Below are 19,312 nucleotides of genomic sequence, written 5' to 3' on the forward strand. Positions count from 1 at the left end.
GTAAATACAATGTCCTAAAAAAATATCATCCACCTGGAGCACTAACGGTAATAACCATCCACTCGAAGGGTCATTATTTTTCCCTAAAAAGGTATAGATCATAAAATATTCAAGTTATTTCGATTATCCACCTAATTTAATGATCTGATAGATCATAATTCAATATACGATTTATGGGCCACTGCAGTATTTTCCATTTTTTTCACGGAAAACACGGTGGTCCAAACTGTATAATGGTCGATAGTAAAATAATAATATTATTCATAAGTATAAAATTTATGTTTAAGTTATAACATTATAACTATGTATGAAAATGCATATAACTTACGTTTCGTCTGAGCACGCCACACCGCGTGAAGTCGGTGACCAACAGGTTGTATGTCAGCAAGGACACATCCGATAAGTCGGGTCGTATCTGGCAGACCGGATCGATCAACGGATCGACGGAGCGATCGTCGGCGAACAGTGGGTGCCCCTTGAACCCGTCGGGCTTCTTTAGCCGGGCGGATATCACGTCTTTGACACCCAAGAGTGCTTTACCCACCCTCAGCGAATCCGTCGAAAACGAACACTGTATTTCAGACACTACAAAACACGATAAAATAATAAAATAAAATAATAAAACAAAATGTCATGCATGCATAAATAATATTGTATTTTATGAATAACGAGATCGAGATGATGATTTTTATCGAGTAAAAATGAGTTTTTCCCAGAAAACGTTTGATAAACACTCAATAAAATATATTATATAACGATCGTATGCTGACGATTTATCACACCACTGGACGACGTCCAATTATTATTTTATTTTTATTTATTTTCGTGTTACGATAAAGACATTATTATTATTGTTGTCATTCACGTGTTGCGCTGTTGAAACAGATACACGCAAACAATGCACATTACACACACACACACACACACACACACACACACACACACACACACACACACACACACACACACACACACACACACACACACACACACACTACCGTTGGTGGAGGAAGATCTATATCGAGATCGAGTCGAATACTATAATATGACTGTCGCTAATAATTAGGTGCCGTTAAATCTAGATCGACGCCGACGCCTCAGCGTCTTTAGCACTCGCCTGGTCCGAATACAAGGTCCGGATTAAAAGCGCATTTAGCGTGAAATGTTTTGATAGAGCCGGTGACAGAAATACGTATTATATACGACGAACTCGCTGAAGAAAATAAATATATATCATATAATGATATTATATATATTACGAGTATATGAAAACGAAATTAGGACGTTTTTACGAATGGATTGAAATACAACGTGAAGCCATTTTCTACTCAAATACCTACATCATAATTTCGGATGGTAGTTGTTGGTATATTGAGCAAAACTAGATATTTTGTAGGAAATGCGGAATATTCTAATGCCGTTCTAGTGTTGGATGAAATAAAATATAGTACCTAATATTGTGTACACGTCGTCAAACATACGAACGAAACGTGATTGTTATTTATAATGTAAAGATGTATACTTACCATCGTAATCTTGAGTAGAAACCTCGTGTGTCTGAAAAAATAAATAAAAAATAAATTTAAATATTTTGATATAGACCAAATTAACAGTAACATAATACCTAAACTAATATAAAAAGTCAACGGAAATTATAATTAATGGAAAACTCATTAGCTGTATTCCCATTATTGAAATATATATCGTATTGTATTAAGAATGAATCCAAATACAAATCGTTCATAATGGTTGATTGATCCACTTTTACTGCGGACACATATTAAATAAATACTCTCCACAGTACATACATATATATGACCATATCACACCGATAAACTTGACCGTAATGTCGTTGACTTCAGGCATCACACTTGATTGATTAACGTGAAAATTTCTCCGATGAAATTCCCTCTTTAGTGGTAGTATCTCTACACCATCTAAATACGAGTTAATGAAAAACCGAAACACAGAAAAAATCGAAAGTACCTAGGTATTTGTATAGGTATATTATAATACTTCGATGACGGCATATACATTTTAGCTATTATAGCCGACCTATTATCTTTGATTAGTAAGGCAAAAGACGAAAGATTTTTTTTATTATTGTAAAGATTTAAACGACGTGTACACGTTTTTGATCAATAAACGTTCATTAAATGGAAAAAAGCGATATTTACTGTGAATAATAAATAACAAGATGATCTAGGTTTTTGCTACGTGATTCGTCTGAAATTTTAAATTCGAAGAAAGTATACTCTTCGAAGGAAAGAAAATTGCAGGTGTAGATTTAATTGAATAAACATTTCATTTTAATACTTATACTAAATGCATGTTACCTGCTGCAGAAGCAGAATAGCTACATTCGACAATCATTGAAACGCATCACGCGAATCTATTCCCGGGCTAGTCACAGTGTATTTTATTATGTATGTATTTAAAACACTTGACCGAGTTTCATCGGATGCAAAATAATATTAAACAACTCTGTGTATTTGTCTATTAAATATAATAATATTTTTTATCATTATTATTAATTATCGTTTGGCACGGAGAACTCGTTTCGATTGAAAATCGCAGAGTACCGCACGGAAGCGTCGATGGTTAATCAAAATCCGTAATTTAGGACAAGTTCGTACTACGGAGCGGACGGTAAGGAAATATCACAAGACATTTCCCATAGAAAACGTCGTTTCCGTTCGCGGACTTATAAAAATTGTTATTAAGAAGGGAAGAAAACAACGAAAATTAAAAACAAATCGTGTCCTGCTTGCCAACGCTAGTGGTATGATAGCGGCGTAACGACCGAAATCAAAAGGAAACTCTTCCGTCCTTTATTCCGGTATACTTACAGACTTATAATAATAACGACAATAATGTTATATACGCGTATCTCTCTGTCGATCAGTAGCGGCGGAAGACGTCGTCGGGTGGTGATACGTATCGCATTGCTCTCGCAAACGAAAGGAACCCAACCGTATGATGTGTGTGTGTGTGTGTGTGTGTTTTTAAGGCCTACGCAAAACGCACTCGGAGACGCAATTTAATATTATACCCATTAAAGATTTATGCGCGGCGGCGAGTATACATATAACGTAACGGGACACGATATCCGACGGGCGAGTCACCGCATATAATATATAACAATAATATTATGCTTTACGTTGAAAAAAACCGAACCCGCACATATATAAGAACTGTAGTCGCACGACTAGACGACAACGGAATCTATTGCAGGAGTGTTCCGAAGACGCGTGTTCAGTTTTTCTTGAAACCATATATATATTTATTATAGATAAACATTTGTATAGATATGATAACGATAACTGTATTTGTATAGTATATATATATGATATCGAAGTCAAACATTTTATACAAAAACTCACAGTGCTATATGTATATATGATATTGTGGAGGCAAAAGAATGATAGTAATATTATTTTATTTTGATGACCATTGATTTTTCCCGCGCGCCAGAACCGTGATTCGCGATATTTTCCTGTTTTCCTTGGTGTTCTATATTTATGTTATATTATTGTTCGTACACACGCTGACACACATAATTGTTCCCGCGAAAAACAGCTTGATCATCCCTACATAATGTTATCATATATATTTATACCTGTAGGATTGCCGCGACCGTATACATCATTGTTATGACGATATAATAATATTATGTACATATACATCCGTTGGCCAATACGCGAGTTTCGTGGGAGCCTAATACAAATAGCAAATATGTGAATGATATACCTAAACTATATAACACGATTACTTCTATTCGAGCCACGCGTCTTTATTCCCGTTTGTTGACGTTCGGTATTTTTGACTTTTTTTCGATTATTGTACTCCTTCATAGGTCGTGCGACGTTCTGGTTTTGGCTTCTTTTTTTTTTTTTGCGTTTTCCGTAAACCACCGAGTAACGACTACGCGAGTGAGTATATTATATACGCGCGTTACACCCGAAGAGACGCGTCTAAAGACGGATAATTTCCGACCAGTCGGGTGGGCGGGCGGCGGCGACCGCGTATTCGGTCGACCAAATTCTTTGGTCCGCTGGATCAAAAATACGGTTCTTGCTAGACGTATTCAGGGCGCGACGCAGACAGCCATAATAGTAATAACATATACCGCGTAGGTATACACGACCATTTGACATGTCCAGAGATGGTGCCTCAACGTGCAACGATATCGCACTTAATATTATGTACCAATACGTCCTATATCTACGATAATTCAACTATAAAATATGCGTAGAGCATAATGTGCGCGACAAACGCGTGTTCCTCGGTTTTTGTGGCGTTTCCTTTTATTGTATGTAATATCGTACCAATAAATTATAACCGATGATCTTTGTGCCACGACTTACCTACAAATAATTTTTTGAGGTTTTTTTATTAAAAGATTAAAGATTATTTTCGATTTCCTTACTGATTTGTTTGATATGCATTAAATTTTTATTTTATTATAGCAATGCTAGTTTGTTATTAACTATCACTGTCACGTACGCTTACCAACTTCATTATGTCGGTACATCGACAACGATACGTATATTATCTTTACAATATTTTACTTGTTATTATAAAGTATATTATAAATTATTATAAGACGATAACCGACCATTTCATTTGGAAAATAATTATTAACGTGCACCACACTCAATATTATATATTATTTGTTGTATCGCGTGAATGTGAATTTGTATTCTTATAACAACAAGATAATAACATTAAAGTATTTATTTTTACTTTGCCTCTTTCTTTTTTTTCAAGAAGATGAAAAAGAATGAAACCATCACGTTCATGTTTGATTGTTATTCATCATTGATTGTTGTACTTACGAAGTGACGCGAACACGTACTAAAGTGAAAAAAAAACATTTAACTGTCGATTTGATGGTACATCATAATATAATATACGATCAAAATTTTAACGCGAAACGTTTTTATTTTTCAATCACTTGATATATTCAATTTCGCGTTTATATAGTATATAATATATATTCTAAGCAACATACCTAAACATTATTATTATGTTTTATCATTAACAATTATATTAGTATATATGTACATGGTCTCGGAAACGCGTTTAAACAGTCCGAACGTACTTTTTTTTCTATTTATTCTGATTCTGATTGTCTTTATCAACAATCACAAAAAAAACAGACTCAATCCTATACTTTACTTTCTTTTTTCCTCAAATTAAACTTCACGTTTTTGATTTCAGTTTAATTACCGAAATCGTAATTTTACAAATACGAGAAGATGCGAGTTTGCGTCTCTAATAATACATCTATACCAACGTCATAGGTACGTGATATCGCTCGTTTGGAAATCACAGTATGTCGTTTTCACTCCATACCAAAGGATTATATTAAACCTACCTACTGAAATTCAGCAATATTTTTTTTTATTGATGCTACACGGAATCGATGTATACATAATTGATAATACAGAATACTACAATAGGTATCTACACTTAATAAATAATAATGTCAAGCTCATACGCTTAACACGTTTCACAAGCTATATCGCTCATCGAAAACAATAAATTATTCCGAAAATGTCATGTAAACATTTTTTCACTGACCTTCTAGATATATGTTTACTATTTATTTTTAAATTGTTGATAAAATATTTTATGTTTTGTTTCATTATTATAGCTGTTTAACAGTTGACTAATGTATTCGAATGTACCTACCTAGTTCACGACGAGCGTCTCCATGGCACAAATCTACACTTGATATCGTGCTTAATTGATACGACGATAGGTGTATTATATTATATTAATAGTATTTGATTGGATTTGATGTGAATTGAATCATCACTATTATAATCACGAATACATATTTCCATTATCGAAATAAGAGTTAATTAATAATAACAGTTTAAGATTATATGAAAGAAGTTGATAGTACGCATTACTCGTCATCAATCATCTCGACTAAACTTATGAAACTATATGAAACATATTGATTCAACTCTTGATTATTATCTAAAATAAATACTTTGAAATTATAATACAAATATCTTACTAATAACGATGTGAAATTATTGATAAAGTTTGTCCTAGAAATTTACTTATAAAATGAGCATTGAGCGTATCCAATAAAGTGGATCACTCTATGTAATATCATAATAAATCCAACTATACCTGTCCACCTAAGTATTTGTGCGTCAGCGTGTCTACATTTATTTAAGTTACAAGTTATAATACACATAATATTTTATCATGCCGGCCAGGGACAAACCAAACTGACCAATTTATCATGATATGGTTCGAAGCACAACAATCGACAATATAGGGTCCTACGTGGACAGGCGAAATCCAAAAACCTCTCTATCGCACTACTTTCGCGACACATATTAAACTCATGTCGCGGTCCAGCCAACCACGAAGCGTGATCGCAAAAATCCAGTGTACAATTATTTTGATTGTTATATTTTATGATGATCGTCGCACCATAATCACACTATAATAATATTTTTAGTTATTTTGTTATTAAAACTTAAAAAATACTATCCTTAATATGTATATACATTAAACATAAATAAATTTTTAAAAAGTACCAGAAATTTATTATAGATGAGTATAAAAATATAGATACAATGACAAAGTTTCGAGTTTTATTTAAGATGCAATTCAGTATAAATTCTGAGAAGAAAACCAAAAACCTATATATTATTTGAATAATATACATATAGTACCTACACATGAGTAACTGCGATAAACTGCAGTGGCATCATTTTTGAGATACAATGAGTTTATGTGTTGTGCATTTTCATACATGATTTTTTTCCTCTTACAGTACCAATTGCGGTAATGCCTTTCATTGTCATTTGACGAGTAAATGTATCGGTAATTGTATCGATTCTAATGTTCTATAATATTTACCTAATTTTCATCCAACGGAATCAACCTATATACTGCAATTATATCACACGGACATTTTTATAACCTCTCAGCGTGTTTTGTATTTTATTGGTAAACGATTGCACGTGTAACCACGTATGAAATAGGTCTGCCTTCTAAAAATATCGCACTAAATTTGACCCAAATTTGTGTTTTGCCACGAAATTCGTGGATGCAGCCAAAAAAATAAATATTATACTAACAGCTGATATAATGCTAAATCTCACTCGAGACGTTGGCGATTCTGAGATTAGGGGCAGCAAGCGATAATGATAATACATATTTGTGTTATGATTTATGGGTATTATACGAGTGATATGCGTATAAAAAGTACCGGTGTGTATAATATAATATATTTTAATATAAAATATATAATATCGTACATTTATTGTAATACAATAATATTATGACGTGGTATCGTTCCCACGAACCCGGGTGAACGAAAATATGTTTGTATAATAGTTTCTCGCGCCCGCGGCAGCGCTAATCCGACCGGAAAACGTCTGACGAGAAGATTGCCGTGCAACCATGTCAATACAATAATATTATTATGATTATTATTATTATTATTATTGTTATTACTATTACGTATTATATTACACGCGCATTTATTAAACCGTTCTTCGGAAAACGGCAATATAGGTATGTGTAGGTATGTGTGGTATTAGCCTATTCCTCAATACGAGAGTTCAGGGTACCGCAAACCGGAAATATTTTTGCGTAATATTAATTATTTATATTGCTGATGATGATAATACATATACGAGTACGTATGAGTACGTAGTTATCATTATATTATACAACTAAATACTAATGTAACACAACATAAATGTAATGAAACTAAAAGATGTAAAAGTTAAAGTACAAAGTTCTAAAATAAAAACATACAAATTTAATGAAAATCCGTGAAGTAGAGACTAGATAGAGGTACTTACATAAATTAATCGCACAAAAAAAATATATATACTATTTTTTTTAAATATAATAACACTTTTATGTATTTATTTTGACTATATTTTTCAAGATTTTTATATGAAACAATAATATTTATAAGTTATAAATAAAGGACAATTAATAATTAAATATAGACTTTAATTATTTTTAAAATTTTTGATTTTGTGAAATGAACAATAAATGTTTAGAATTTGAAAAATATGCATAGAATGTTTGTCTCGTAGTAAAAAAAATGAATCCAATGAATCCAGAATTTCTTCAAATCATACGTTTGCTCCCAGAATTTCTGTCTTGGATTTGCCAGTTGCCTACCACGCCATATATGCATACGTATAATACTGCAGGGTTTATCACATAAAAATTTATTTTTTATTTTGGTAGCCGCGATATTGACGTCTGAACATACGAAAATAAAAATTAAAAAACGCATAAGTAGTTGTTGGTATGTTAAATAATACGTCACACGTCGCTGTGCGTGTGTATAACGCCTCAAGTAAATCATGAATTCATGAACCTCTGTTAGTTTTGCAAATAATACGAAAAATATTCAAAAAGGCAATGTGTGTTTGTGTGTGTGTGTGTATGGGCTCTCGACGCTCTCGTAATGATAGTGTTGATAACGAACAATATTACAATAATATGCAACTCGCAGTGCAACCGTCGCGCGCATATATTAATATATTACTGCAGTTTTTATCCAACGACACGCGGCAGCTGCAATTAATCCTTTTCCAACGGATCCGGTCGCCCGTGACTTATTTCATTCACGTACGGCCACGATATTTAAAAATTACAAGAATATTATTACAGACATCGCGATATCATAGCATAACAATATTATCTACTACACCGCATATATTATATATTACGGGATCAGAGTTGTCGAAATTATTCGTACCTACACTAATTAATCCAGTCTTGGATCCGGCCCATTTGCCGTTGTACGCGTAGCGCACATAATAATATATCAAGTTCATTATATTTTAGATATTATAATGTGTTTGTATAATATTACACGAGACCAACCGTGTGTAAAACATATTAATATAGGTAATAATAATGCAGTAATAATAATACCTATGTAAATATATTATAATATTATTATTATTGTGCTCCGGCGCCGTCTCGCACAAATGTTGATTATACGCTCTAATTACGTAACTGTATTATATTTGTGTACCGCAGGAAATCTCATCCATCCGCTCTTTTCGCACCCGAAGAACTCGCTCCAATCGACCGATATTACACGTGATTTATATCAAATATAATATTATTATTATTAATATATTTGATATTGTGTACAATCGTTTATATCATGACCGTACATTACAACGTTATATTATAATATTATAGCCTTATAGTTGTAGTTGGATTTTTTTCTAAGAACTCAGTTTAACGATATTTAACTTACTGTATTATAATGTTATACACTTAAACGCCATATATTTTACATACGTATTAATAACGCCCATAGATGTATAACAATAATAATATAATAAGTCATTCCGGTAAAAGAAAAAAAACATAATTTTGATTCAGAGCATTATTGATTTTGACGGTCATTATAATATAATATTATACATACAATGCTTCGATGTAGGTATTCAAAACTCCAGTTAACATTATAATACCTGTATTATATCGATAATAACCGTATTTTTTTATTTGTGATACATTTTTTTTTTTTTTTTATTGATCACAAAAAACATCGACAGCAAAGGCCATTAGTTACAGAAAGTTAAAAGATATGCATGAATAAATGTTTACAACGATATTTACAAAGATGGGTTATAAATAAAATGGGATGAACATTTTTTTTTATATATGATTGTACAATTTGGAGTGTTTTAAAAAATTGAATTATCTGAGTTATTTTTAGGATTGGGACTGAGTGTGGAGTCCAGGTTGTATGATATCCTGTGCTCAGCTCGTTCTTGGTTGTACAATAAACCAGACAGTGTTTGACTGTTAACATAGCTCTTCTCTTGCCATCAGGAATTTGTGCGTGATTTTGGAGTGTCCAATTCGAAGTCTGTTGAGTACTGTATCTTCTTTTCGGTTAAGCTATGGATTTGCCCAACGATAGGTATCTCTTTTGATTTCATTTAGTTTGGTATTTTGAGTATTCCAGATACTTAACCATTTTTTTTTTTTTATGCGTTTATGAGATTTTTTGTGTTGTCGTAAGACATTTGGTTTATTAAAACGGTTTCGTTATCGTTAACGGCTAATGAGGCTTGTTCCTCGACAGTTTCGTTTCCTAGTATACCCGGATGTCCGGGGATTCACATGATGATGATACGTATATCCAAAATTGAAGTTTTATTGAGCGCATTCTGAATTTTAGAAGCAATGTCCTCAGGGTTGAAACGGTTTAGTATACTTTTTACCGTACTCAGTGAATCACTGAGGATTATGAACTTAGTATGAGCTTCATGTATTATAATCTCGATTGCCTAGAGGATAGCTAATGCTTTGGCTATGAATATGGAGCAAATATTTGGTAATTCACGTGATATATACTTATTTATGAAAATTATCGAGAATTCGACACCTTCCTGAGATTTTGATCCAACATGTATACTTCTTGAAAGTCTTTGTAGTTATCAAGTATGCTTTTAAAGAAGTTTTTGAAAATAATGGGAAGGGTTTGATGCTTACAAAGATAGCTAAGTTCAATGTTAATTGGGTACGAGCAAGCTCACGAAGATTGAGCGTTATTTTTCTTTAGTAATGATTTGCGATAAATCAAGGTTGATATCTTTCAACTCTTCTGTAAAAAGGTGATTGTTTATTTCGTGAATGGTGTTATTTGATTTAGCGGATCTTGCTACGTATTTGAGATGTAAGTATGATCTTTTTCAGGAATGGTTTCACCGATATTATAGATACTGTATACTGGGCTACTCCGAAAGACACCTAGTGTCAGTCTCAGACCACAGTTATTAACAATGTAAAGCCATTTAAGTAGGTATTCGAATGCAGATCTGTACAGTGATGAGCCGTAGTTGAGTTTGGACTGTATTAATGATTTGTAAATCTTAATTAATGTGTTTGTTTCTCCACCCCATGAGAAAGAATTTTCAAAATAATGACTCCAAGCATTTTTACGACATTTTTGTGTAAGACTTCAGTAGGTACTATCTATGATTATTTTCAGAACAACAACATTCCTTTTTTTGTGAACAAGGCACAGCTGGATTTTTCTGGAGAGAAATGAAACCCGGTATTTTTTGCCCAGTTCTATAAATTAGTTGCTACTAATTGTAGCATGCATTGTATTGTGTTTATACAATTACTTCTGTACCAGAAGTTGAAATCATCCGCATATAGGTTGAATTCAACGGGAAGCACACAATTTTCAGAAATGACATTTATGGCAACCAGGAAAACAGTCACTGAAAGAGACGAACCTTGCGGAACTCTGTTTTCTTGAATGAATTCTTCAGAAAGGAAATTATTTGCTCTTACACGAAATGTCCGGTTTTCTAAAAAATATGCAATTAAGTTCAGAACATTTCTTTTTCCTACAATTTTATTAAGTTTTACTAGAAGAAGTTACGTCTACAGTTTGAGTCGTAAGCTTCGGCGATATCAATATTTATTATGTCCATCATTTGATTGTTGTTAAATGTTTGTGTTATTTCTTCTTCAATTTGAATCAAATTGTCAATATTATGCATCGGTTTTTTATAAATCCGTTTTGGTGTGGTAAAAGAAGGACATTTTTTTCTAATAGCCGGTTAAGTCTGTGGCTTATAATTTTTTCAAGAAATTTACACATTATATTGGGTAAGGTAATAGGCCTGTAGCCTTCTAGGTGATATTTTTTCGGAGATTTAGTGTTGGCAATGGTTTCGGCAAAGGTTTTTAATTGAGATGTATATTGTATATTTTGTTCTTAGAAATTCATGATTGATACAATTGGCTTAGTAATATTTATCGATTAATTCCGCTGGGATGCACGGGAGGCTTAATTAAGTAATATTGCGGGTCAAGATAAGGAGTTACATACCTGCCCAATGGTTAATGTTATGAGTTATGAATTTATGATGATATAAATTATATACTGCTATCGGAAGCTAATAAATACGTAACACGCATGTGCCTTGGACGGAGATCAAACACGTACTGTGTGATACGTACATTTAATTACTATTATAATACTTATATAAAAATATTTATATATATAATATGTGTGTGTAACGTTTCATAGCAAAAATCCATTTTTACCCGGAAGTGCTAGCTTATACCTTAATAGGATTTTGTTGGTATTCTCAACATTATATAGCATGCAGGATTAATAATTGTAAATATTATAATAGGCATTTGTCTTTGTCGTTAAGATTGTAAAACATATTTAGTCGTTATTGTATAAATTAAGTTTTTTTCATTATCTACAAATTTTATTTTTATAATATATTTATTGCGTATTTCGTATTTGTCTTATTCTAAAACTGTTAATTTTTTAGTCACAAAATCAAATTTATATATTTTGCTATATATACATCGCAACATTTCGTTTTAATAAACAAAATACATCACTTGCTAGTTATTGAGGTTTAACTTGTTAAAAATAAATACTGACATTGATCGTGATTGTTATAACTATAGTCGTTCTCACACCTATACCTACATAGCTTCCATCACTAATGACTTTTTTTAACTGCACTAACTATTTTTACTTTTTAGACCTAGTTTTTATGAAGGTACAAAAAATATCTTATTTATGTTTACATAAAACTGAATATTTTTTATATAATTTCTAAATTATTTACTGACAATCACAGATGCGATTTTGCTTTACATTTACCAAATCATTTTTAAAATAAAAAAAATTAAGAAATCGCACCCTTTGTATCAAAGCATCGTGAGGATTTCAACTTAACATTCATTTTTAACTATCTCATTGCAATAATTATTATTTTATTTTACCGTACTACTCTTAGAAATTGGTTCACCACAACCCGTCTAATTTACTCCCAATTAGGTACTCCATCTATACTCTTATAAAGATACACGCAATCGTTGTTATCGAACATTACACTTTATATATTATATTTTTATATTATTATACAACTTAGAAAATTGTGATGTACAACTGTAAAAGTATTATAAATAATAATAGTAATCAACATGAATTATATCATTAGTATATTGCTATTGTATCATAAATTTATACGTTCAATTAAATTAATTGTATAGACGAAGAAATCCACCATTGTTTTAAAGTTAGTTCAATAGTCTAAACAGATCGCGTTGAATAATGATATTTTAATATAGGTACCTATATTGAATTAGGTTGCATAAAATAATGCAGTACAATGAATAATTAAAATTATAACAACAATATACTTATGCACAGAGGGGCAATGTGGGTCTTGCAAACTGTTTAGCGAGCACCGATACCGATCGAAAAGACTTTAACGAACCGTTAAAAACGTACACAATAATATGCATGTGTATAATGTACTACTGTGTATTCTGTAAGTGTTCATATTATTATGGTATACACATCGATAATGTGGATAGCAATCGATACCAATAAGATGATTTCAAATAATTATTAGCAGTGTTTTCCTATGTATTATAAACGTAAATAATACGTATGATATTTTCGTGTTATGGACGAAATATCATGTTATAAAATAATATTTCTCGGAAAAACAAATGAATCCCAAGAATAACTCCAAATCGTTTAACCTAGTTTTTCAACCAGAACTGCTATTTTGATGTATACGCTTCAAATATTGTGATTTTATTAAACTTTTAATCTTTAAAAAAAAATATATTGAACCTGAATATTGTTTGGTGAGACACAAATACACAATGGTAATATATGTATATTATAATAGTATTGGTTTTCAGATAAACTCTCACATACACAAGACCAAGTAATTCTTCTTCTTTTCTAAGTCAAATTATCAAATTAAATATTTTTACTTAATTGTTTTCATTGAAAATATTTATATTAAAAAAAAAACAAAACTATAACAACTATAGTTTAAATAATATCCCGAAATTATTTAAAAAAGAACAACATTGAAATGTAATTTGAACTAATTTCTCTAATTGCGTAGATCAAATTGTTCTAGATTTCCAGATTCGTGTTAAATATTTTAATTTTCTATTACAATAGAAGTTGAAAAATCAGCTGTGGGAACGCAGATAATTGATACGTCCAAACAATAATAATAAAACGATTAGTCCATATTCGTAAACCGCAATTTAAATAATATTAAATTGTGTTGAGAATAAATATTTTTTAAGTTTAATATTGATTAACATAATAATATTTGTGATGCTAGAATCAACGGATACTCTACTTTTCTTCACTGCGTATATGAATAAAAACGATCAATAACTGATTTTTAGTCCAATCGACGCGTAGGTAGGTATATCATGACATTTAAAGCATTAAAACATTTAAAACTCTAAATGGGCACAATAAAATAATTTTCTCATTTAATTGGACGCGCGTCTAAGAGATTCAATAATCGGTTGAATGAACAGACTAGATTCTTTTTTTGATTTACTGAAAGAAATGATTTTGATCGTTCACCGGTAATCGATCGTAACTGGTCAATCCTTACTGCATCCGTCATCCACCACTCACAAAAACAACAAGAACAATCACAGCTGCTCGCTTATTATACATACATTCTGATTGATGTACTCGTACAATAATATAGGTATGTTCGAATTTTTTCGATTGCAGATAACCGGGCCGCACAATTATTTGGCATAGGTACCCATATCTAACGCATGACGTATAAATCGACGTAGTGCCACTCCATTCCGTGGTCAATCGGTGCAAGTAATATGTTAAAAACTAAGAAAAATGAAAATTTCCAATCTCTCACTCACCTTGAATACCGCTAACATCAGCAGGACGACGGCGCGAAAAGCGGTGCCATCCATTTTCGGGTGGACTGCAGTGGTTGCGAAAAAAATACTCGAGTGACGGTTGTTGCGGCAAAAACGAGAAAACGAAAAAAATCCCGCGAAAGATTAATATGTTGAATAGACGAGTGAAAACGCCAATGTGTCTGCACTCGACAGCAAAATGATTGTTATTCACCGTATTATGCGTTCGTATAGTATCGTATGACCGATCGCGAGAAATGCGTTCTGTTCAAAAACGGACGCGATTCAAATTTATCGTTTTGATATTATTATGATAATATTATACAGGCAGATGTACAGCGTGTTTATCACACGAGATCAAAAACGAAGTCCGCGGAGACGACACGATGGCGACGAACGGCTCGATAGCGGCGGTGTTTGCGGTTTGGGCGCGACGGACGTTGTGGCGTGCGGAAGACGCGACCAACGGTGCCTTGTGCGAGCGTTTCGCCGCGACTCGGAAACGCGCGCGCGTGGTGTGGAGTGGTCGCCGCCGCCGCCGTCGCACTATCACCGCTGTCACGGGCCAGCGAATCAACGCGCGTTCCTGTTCGTCGTTATATTTATTACTATATTACTACTGTTTACTACTACAACTATAACGATTACTATACTTTACTATTGTCTGTCTTCTTGTTTGCGCGCCGCTGACAGCAGCGGTCGTTGTCGTTGTAGTCATCGTTAAACCACAGATATAATAATATTATAAACAAGGATAAGACGTCTCTGCAATATACCTATGCCCAATTTGTACGGTAAACTGTGATCGAACCCCGCAGATATTATGTATGTGCGACGTACTATAATGCGTATTACAAATATCTATGGTTGTATAATATTATACACATCTGTTGATGTGCATTACACGTCATATAATCTGTGTTTATACTGGTCGTACTACCCATATAGATTCTGCTATCAAGTTGGTATACACAGACATCTGTGAATCAACGCACAGTCTTTGATTCACCATAATAATGTTATACTCGCTTGTGATAGTCATTGATTTTTGGTAAAGACAAACATGTGTCAATCCACTGTATAAACCTATATTATATTTGTATAGTATGATATAGGTTTATTTATTATAATTAATAATATTTACCTATACATTTTTCGATAATCAACTTTGAGGAAGGTTTCTGTGGTTGATGGTAATGAATCTAGTTTTTACTTTGAGATCCAAATGTCCAATACATTTTTTAAAAATATTACGTTTTCCTAAGATTGTGATATTATTAGTCAAAAAAATAATTTGGTACCTAATCATGATTGTCACGGACCGTCTCCATTTGGAATCTTTTTTTGTCGTGCATCATTGTATCACCATTTATTTGTTATTTAATTCAAATTGAACACATCTATCACATATACTGTGACCTACTCAATGACAAGGTATATTTTTGGAAATGTGTTTGAATGGTGTATTTTTTCATTGATATTATTGAAATAACTTATTTGTATTTTGTAGTAGTGTTTTGAAGTTATTAGGTATATTGTATTATTATTATTCATTAAAATTATATCATAAAAATGTATATAATTAATTGATAAATGGATCCACTTCAAAAAAATAAATAAAAACTTCCTAACAGTTATCATAGAATTTGATTGATTGAATTTGGTATAGCATAGTTGCACACAATAACAATCTTATAATCCTCTTTAATCGCACACATAAATACACCAACATGTTCCATTATCCATGTATATATCATACATCGCACGTAAAATATTGTCAAACTTTTTATGGGTGGTATTTTGTAGTAGACAATTGTGCTTTTCAATAGAAATGCCGCATAATATAAAAGTTTATTATCTTGACAAAAAATAAAAATGGTTGGAGACCTATGGAGTTATGTATTAAATATGAATATAAACAGTTAGGAAAGTCACACAGTTGTATAGAAGGTATCGTGTATATCTTGTTAAATTCGTAATGTAAATAGCTTAAAATTTTAATTTTAATTATTTAAAAATGTCATAATTTATAATTTAAGGAACTATATAGATACCTAATAGTAGGTACAATGTTTCATATTTCTTCAATAAATATTTTTTGAATTACTACGGAGTATAAAAATAAATTGAATTCAATTACCAAAGCATAAGCGTTTGAATTAAAAATATTCAGAATGTTTTAATAAAAACTAGTAAACATTATATTTTCGAGATTTTGACGAATTCCGTGAAAATTAAAACGTTAGTAAAAAAAAATGTTTGATTGTTTTTTTTTTAGACTGCAATAATAACTATATTGACAGTGTCAATGTATTACATTTTCAAGCTGTTATCACAAACAAAATTTTAAAAAGCATAAATAAAAAGATCAAAGCATTTATAAGTGAATATAATTTATTATAGGTACAGTCTTTCGTATCCGACCACCCTGGACGCCTATGCCCACCGGTTTTGGTTGAGGTACGGTCCTAAAAAACAGCCTTCTCCACAACATTCATTAACAGTTAACTTATACTATTTAATCTAGTAAATACTTGATATAATACTCAAACATTTTTGACAAATTATAAAATGTTAATAGATTCGTATAAAAACTTTCAAACGATACTGTGGCCCCAATGAAACCTGCAATAACCAATTTACAATTACATACTATGGACTATTATACTTAGAAAATTATATACTTAAAATATATATAATTTTAAATCATAAAAATATTATCTAAACATCACTGTGTCTGATTTAGAAATTTAAACACAAACTTTTTTTTTTTCAAATTTATTAAATCTTTATTGAATATCCACTATAAGCCTTGACAGACATATGAGCAATTATTATTGCCATCTATTATGCACGTGAACTTCAATATAAATATTTTGTCTTATAACATGAAATAACTAAAATATATATAATGGTTGATATTTATAGTTATAGATCACCTAAAAAGATTTAAATATTAAAATTAAATAAAATAAGAAAATTACTAATTAGTGTAACGCATTAAATAGATCACCAGCATACTTTTTATACATTAATACATAAATAAAATTTTTTTAAGGAAAAACTGTCGTTAACCATTTATAGTTCTCAGATAAAATTGTTTTTATACCAATCGCACTCAATATAATGTACTGTACGTTTTATTATTAATTCGAATAAAAAATGCCTTCGATAATATATATATCCTTTTTTGTGTTGAATAAAAAACTTCACATTTAAAATGTATAATTTTAAAATTAAATTGTATATGTAGCAAATAATTATAACTTATATAAATTACCACCAAAACCTTATTTTTTTCAATCAGACGTCGGTGTATTTTTTCTTAACCACGTCATCTGCTTTCAGAAATAATCTAATCTATTTTAATAATATCACACATAGGATTTTGATTGATTCATTCTACTGCTTGATTCACATCAGTGATGGAATGTTGTGCATCTCAAATTTAAAATTATAGTAACAAACTATTTAAAATATAGGTTGGATTTATTTAACTTTGATATGGTCATGCATTTATATTAAAGATATTACGCGAGTTAGTTTGATTTCGAAATTCATACCATGTTTTGAGACGTTTTTATTTATTTATTCATACACAATTATTCACAAATGTTTTAATTTGTAAATTTAATATCCTGCTAAAAATACTCATCCTAAAATATTCTTCTCCATAAAATAGATTTATCGAAATAATTTATAACAAACGTCAAACAAACGGGCGAGATAGGTATAAATGCTTTAGATATTATAATCAATTTAACTCTTTAAAATATTGTTGCAACGGAATTTTTTTTAGAAATAAGAAATAATTAATTCTAGAGCAATCAACAAACCCATTGACCCAAAATAATATAGTATTATATAAGATACTACGTGAAATCGGTTAATTTCAGTGTTTTTCACGTCACAACTAATGTATATATAATTCGTGGGCAATTTCCGGTAAATCTTCAAGTAAGTGAAATATTTTTAATGACTATATCATTTATCATACTGATTATTTACGAGAAATGTCTGCTTTAGAAGGTAATGTTGTAAACTATACCACCCACCTATATGTCCTATATTAAGGTTAGGGTTATTTTTATTAATATTATCATTCAGAGAATTATTGTATCGTGTGCTGATAGTAAACCAGAGTTATATGTCTATACAACACTGAAAAATCATTGTTTAAAATATTACTGTCCTAAATTCTGGACTCTATGCTCATTTAAACTACCTATCTACAATATAAAAAAAAAATATTTGTTCGATATGTTTGTATATTCATTCGTTAACATTTTCATAGAAGTACGTTTTATAAGTGTAACTTAATATTCATAAAATGTTATATAAGATTTAAATAACAGATTGCCATTTAAAAATCAAAATTTGATAATACCTCACTAAGGAAATATGGACGATAAATCAATAAAAACAAACAAAATTATAAACGGTGAATATATTTTTGGAAATACAATTATTTATACATTTTAACAAACAATGGACCGTCAAAATAGCCCAAAAAATCACATTTGACCGAACTGTTTTCTGTGTGATTTTGACATCTATTAATACTACCCATATTATTATTTGT

At 31.1% G+C, this 19,312-nt stretch overlaps 1 protein-coding gene across 1 annotated transcript in view; it reads right to left on the reverse strand.

Moving 5' to 3' along the window:
* Positions 1-15,214, reverse strand: part of LOC107161690 (uncharacterized) — a 30,860-nt gene extending 15,646 nt beyond the window's left edge. The window contains exons 1-3 of the mRNA XM_015508200.2: positions 14,731-15,214; positions 1,527-1,557; positions 329-585 (exon numbers count right to left, since the gene is read on the reverse strand). Coding sequence (XP_015363686.2) covers positions 329-585; positions 1,527-1,557; positions 14,731-14,784 — 342 coding nt within the window. The 5' untranslated portion in view covers positions 14,785-15,214. The remainder of the gene's footprint in view (positions 1-328; positions 586-1,526; positions 1,558-14,730) is intronic.
* Between the last annotated feature and the right edge of the window lie 4,098 nt (positions 15,215-19,312).

Source organism: Diuraphis noxia, unplaced genomic scaffold (genome assembly GCF_037042655.1).
Source record: "Diuraphis noxia isolate RWA-SAM2 unplaced genomic scaffold, SU_Dnox_SAM2 contig0003, whole genome shotgun sequence".
Lineage (NCBI taxonomy): Eukaryota > Metazoa > Arthropoda > Insecta > Hemiptera > Aphididae > Diuraphis > Diuraphis noxia.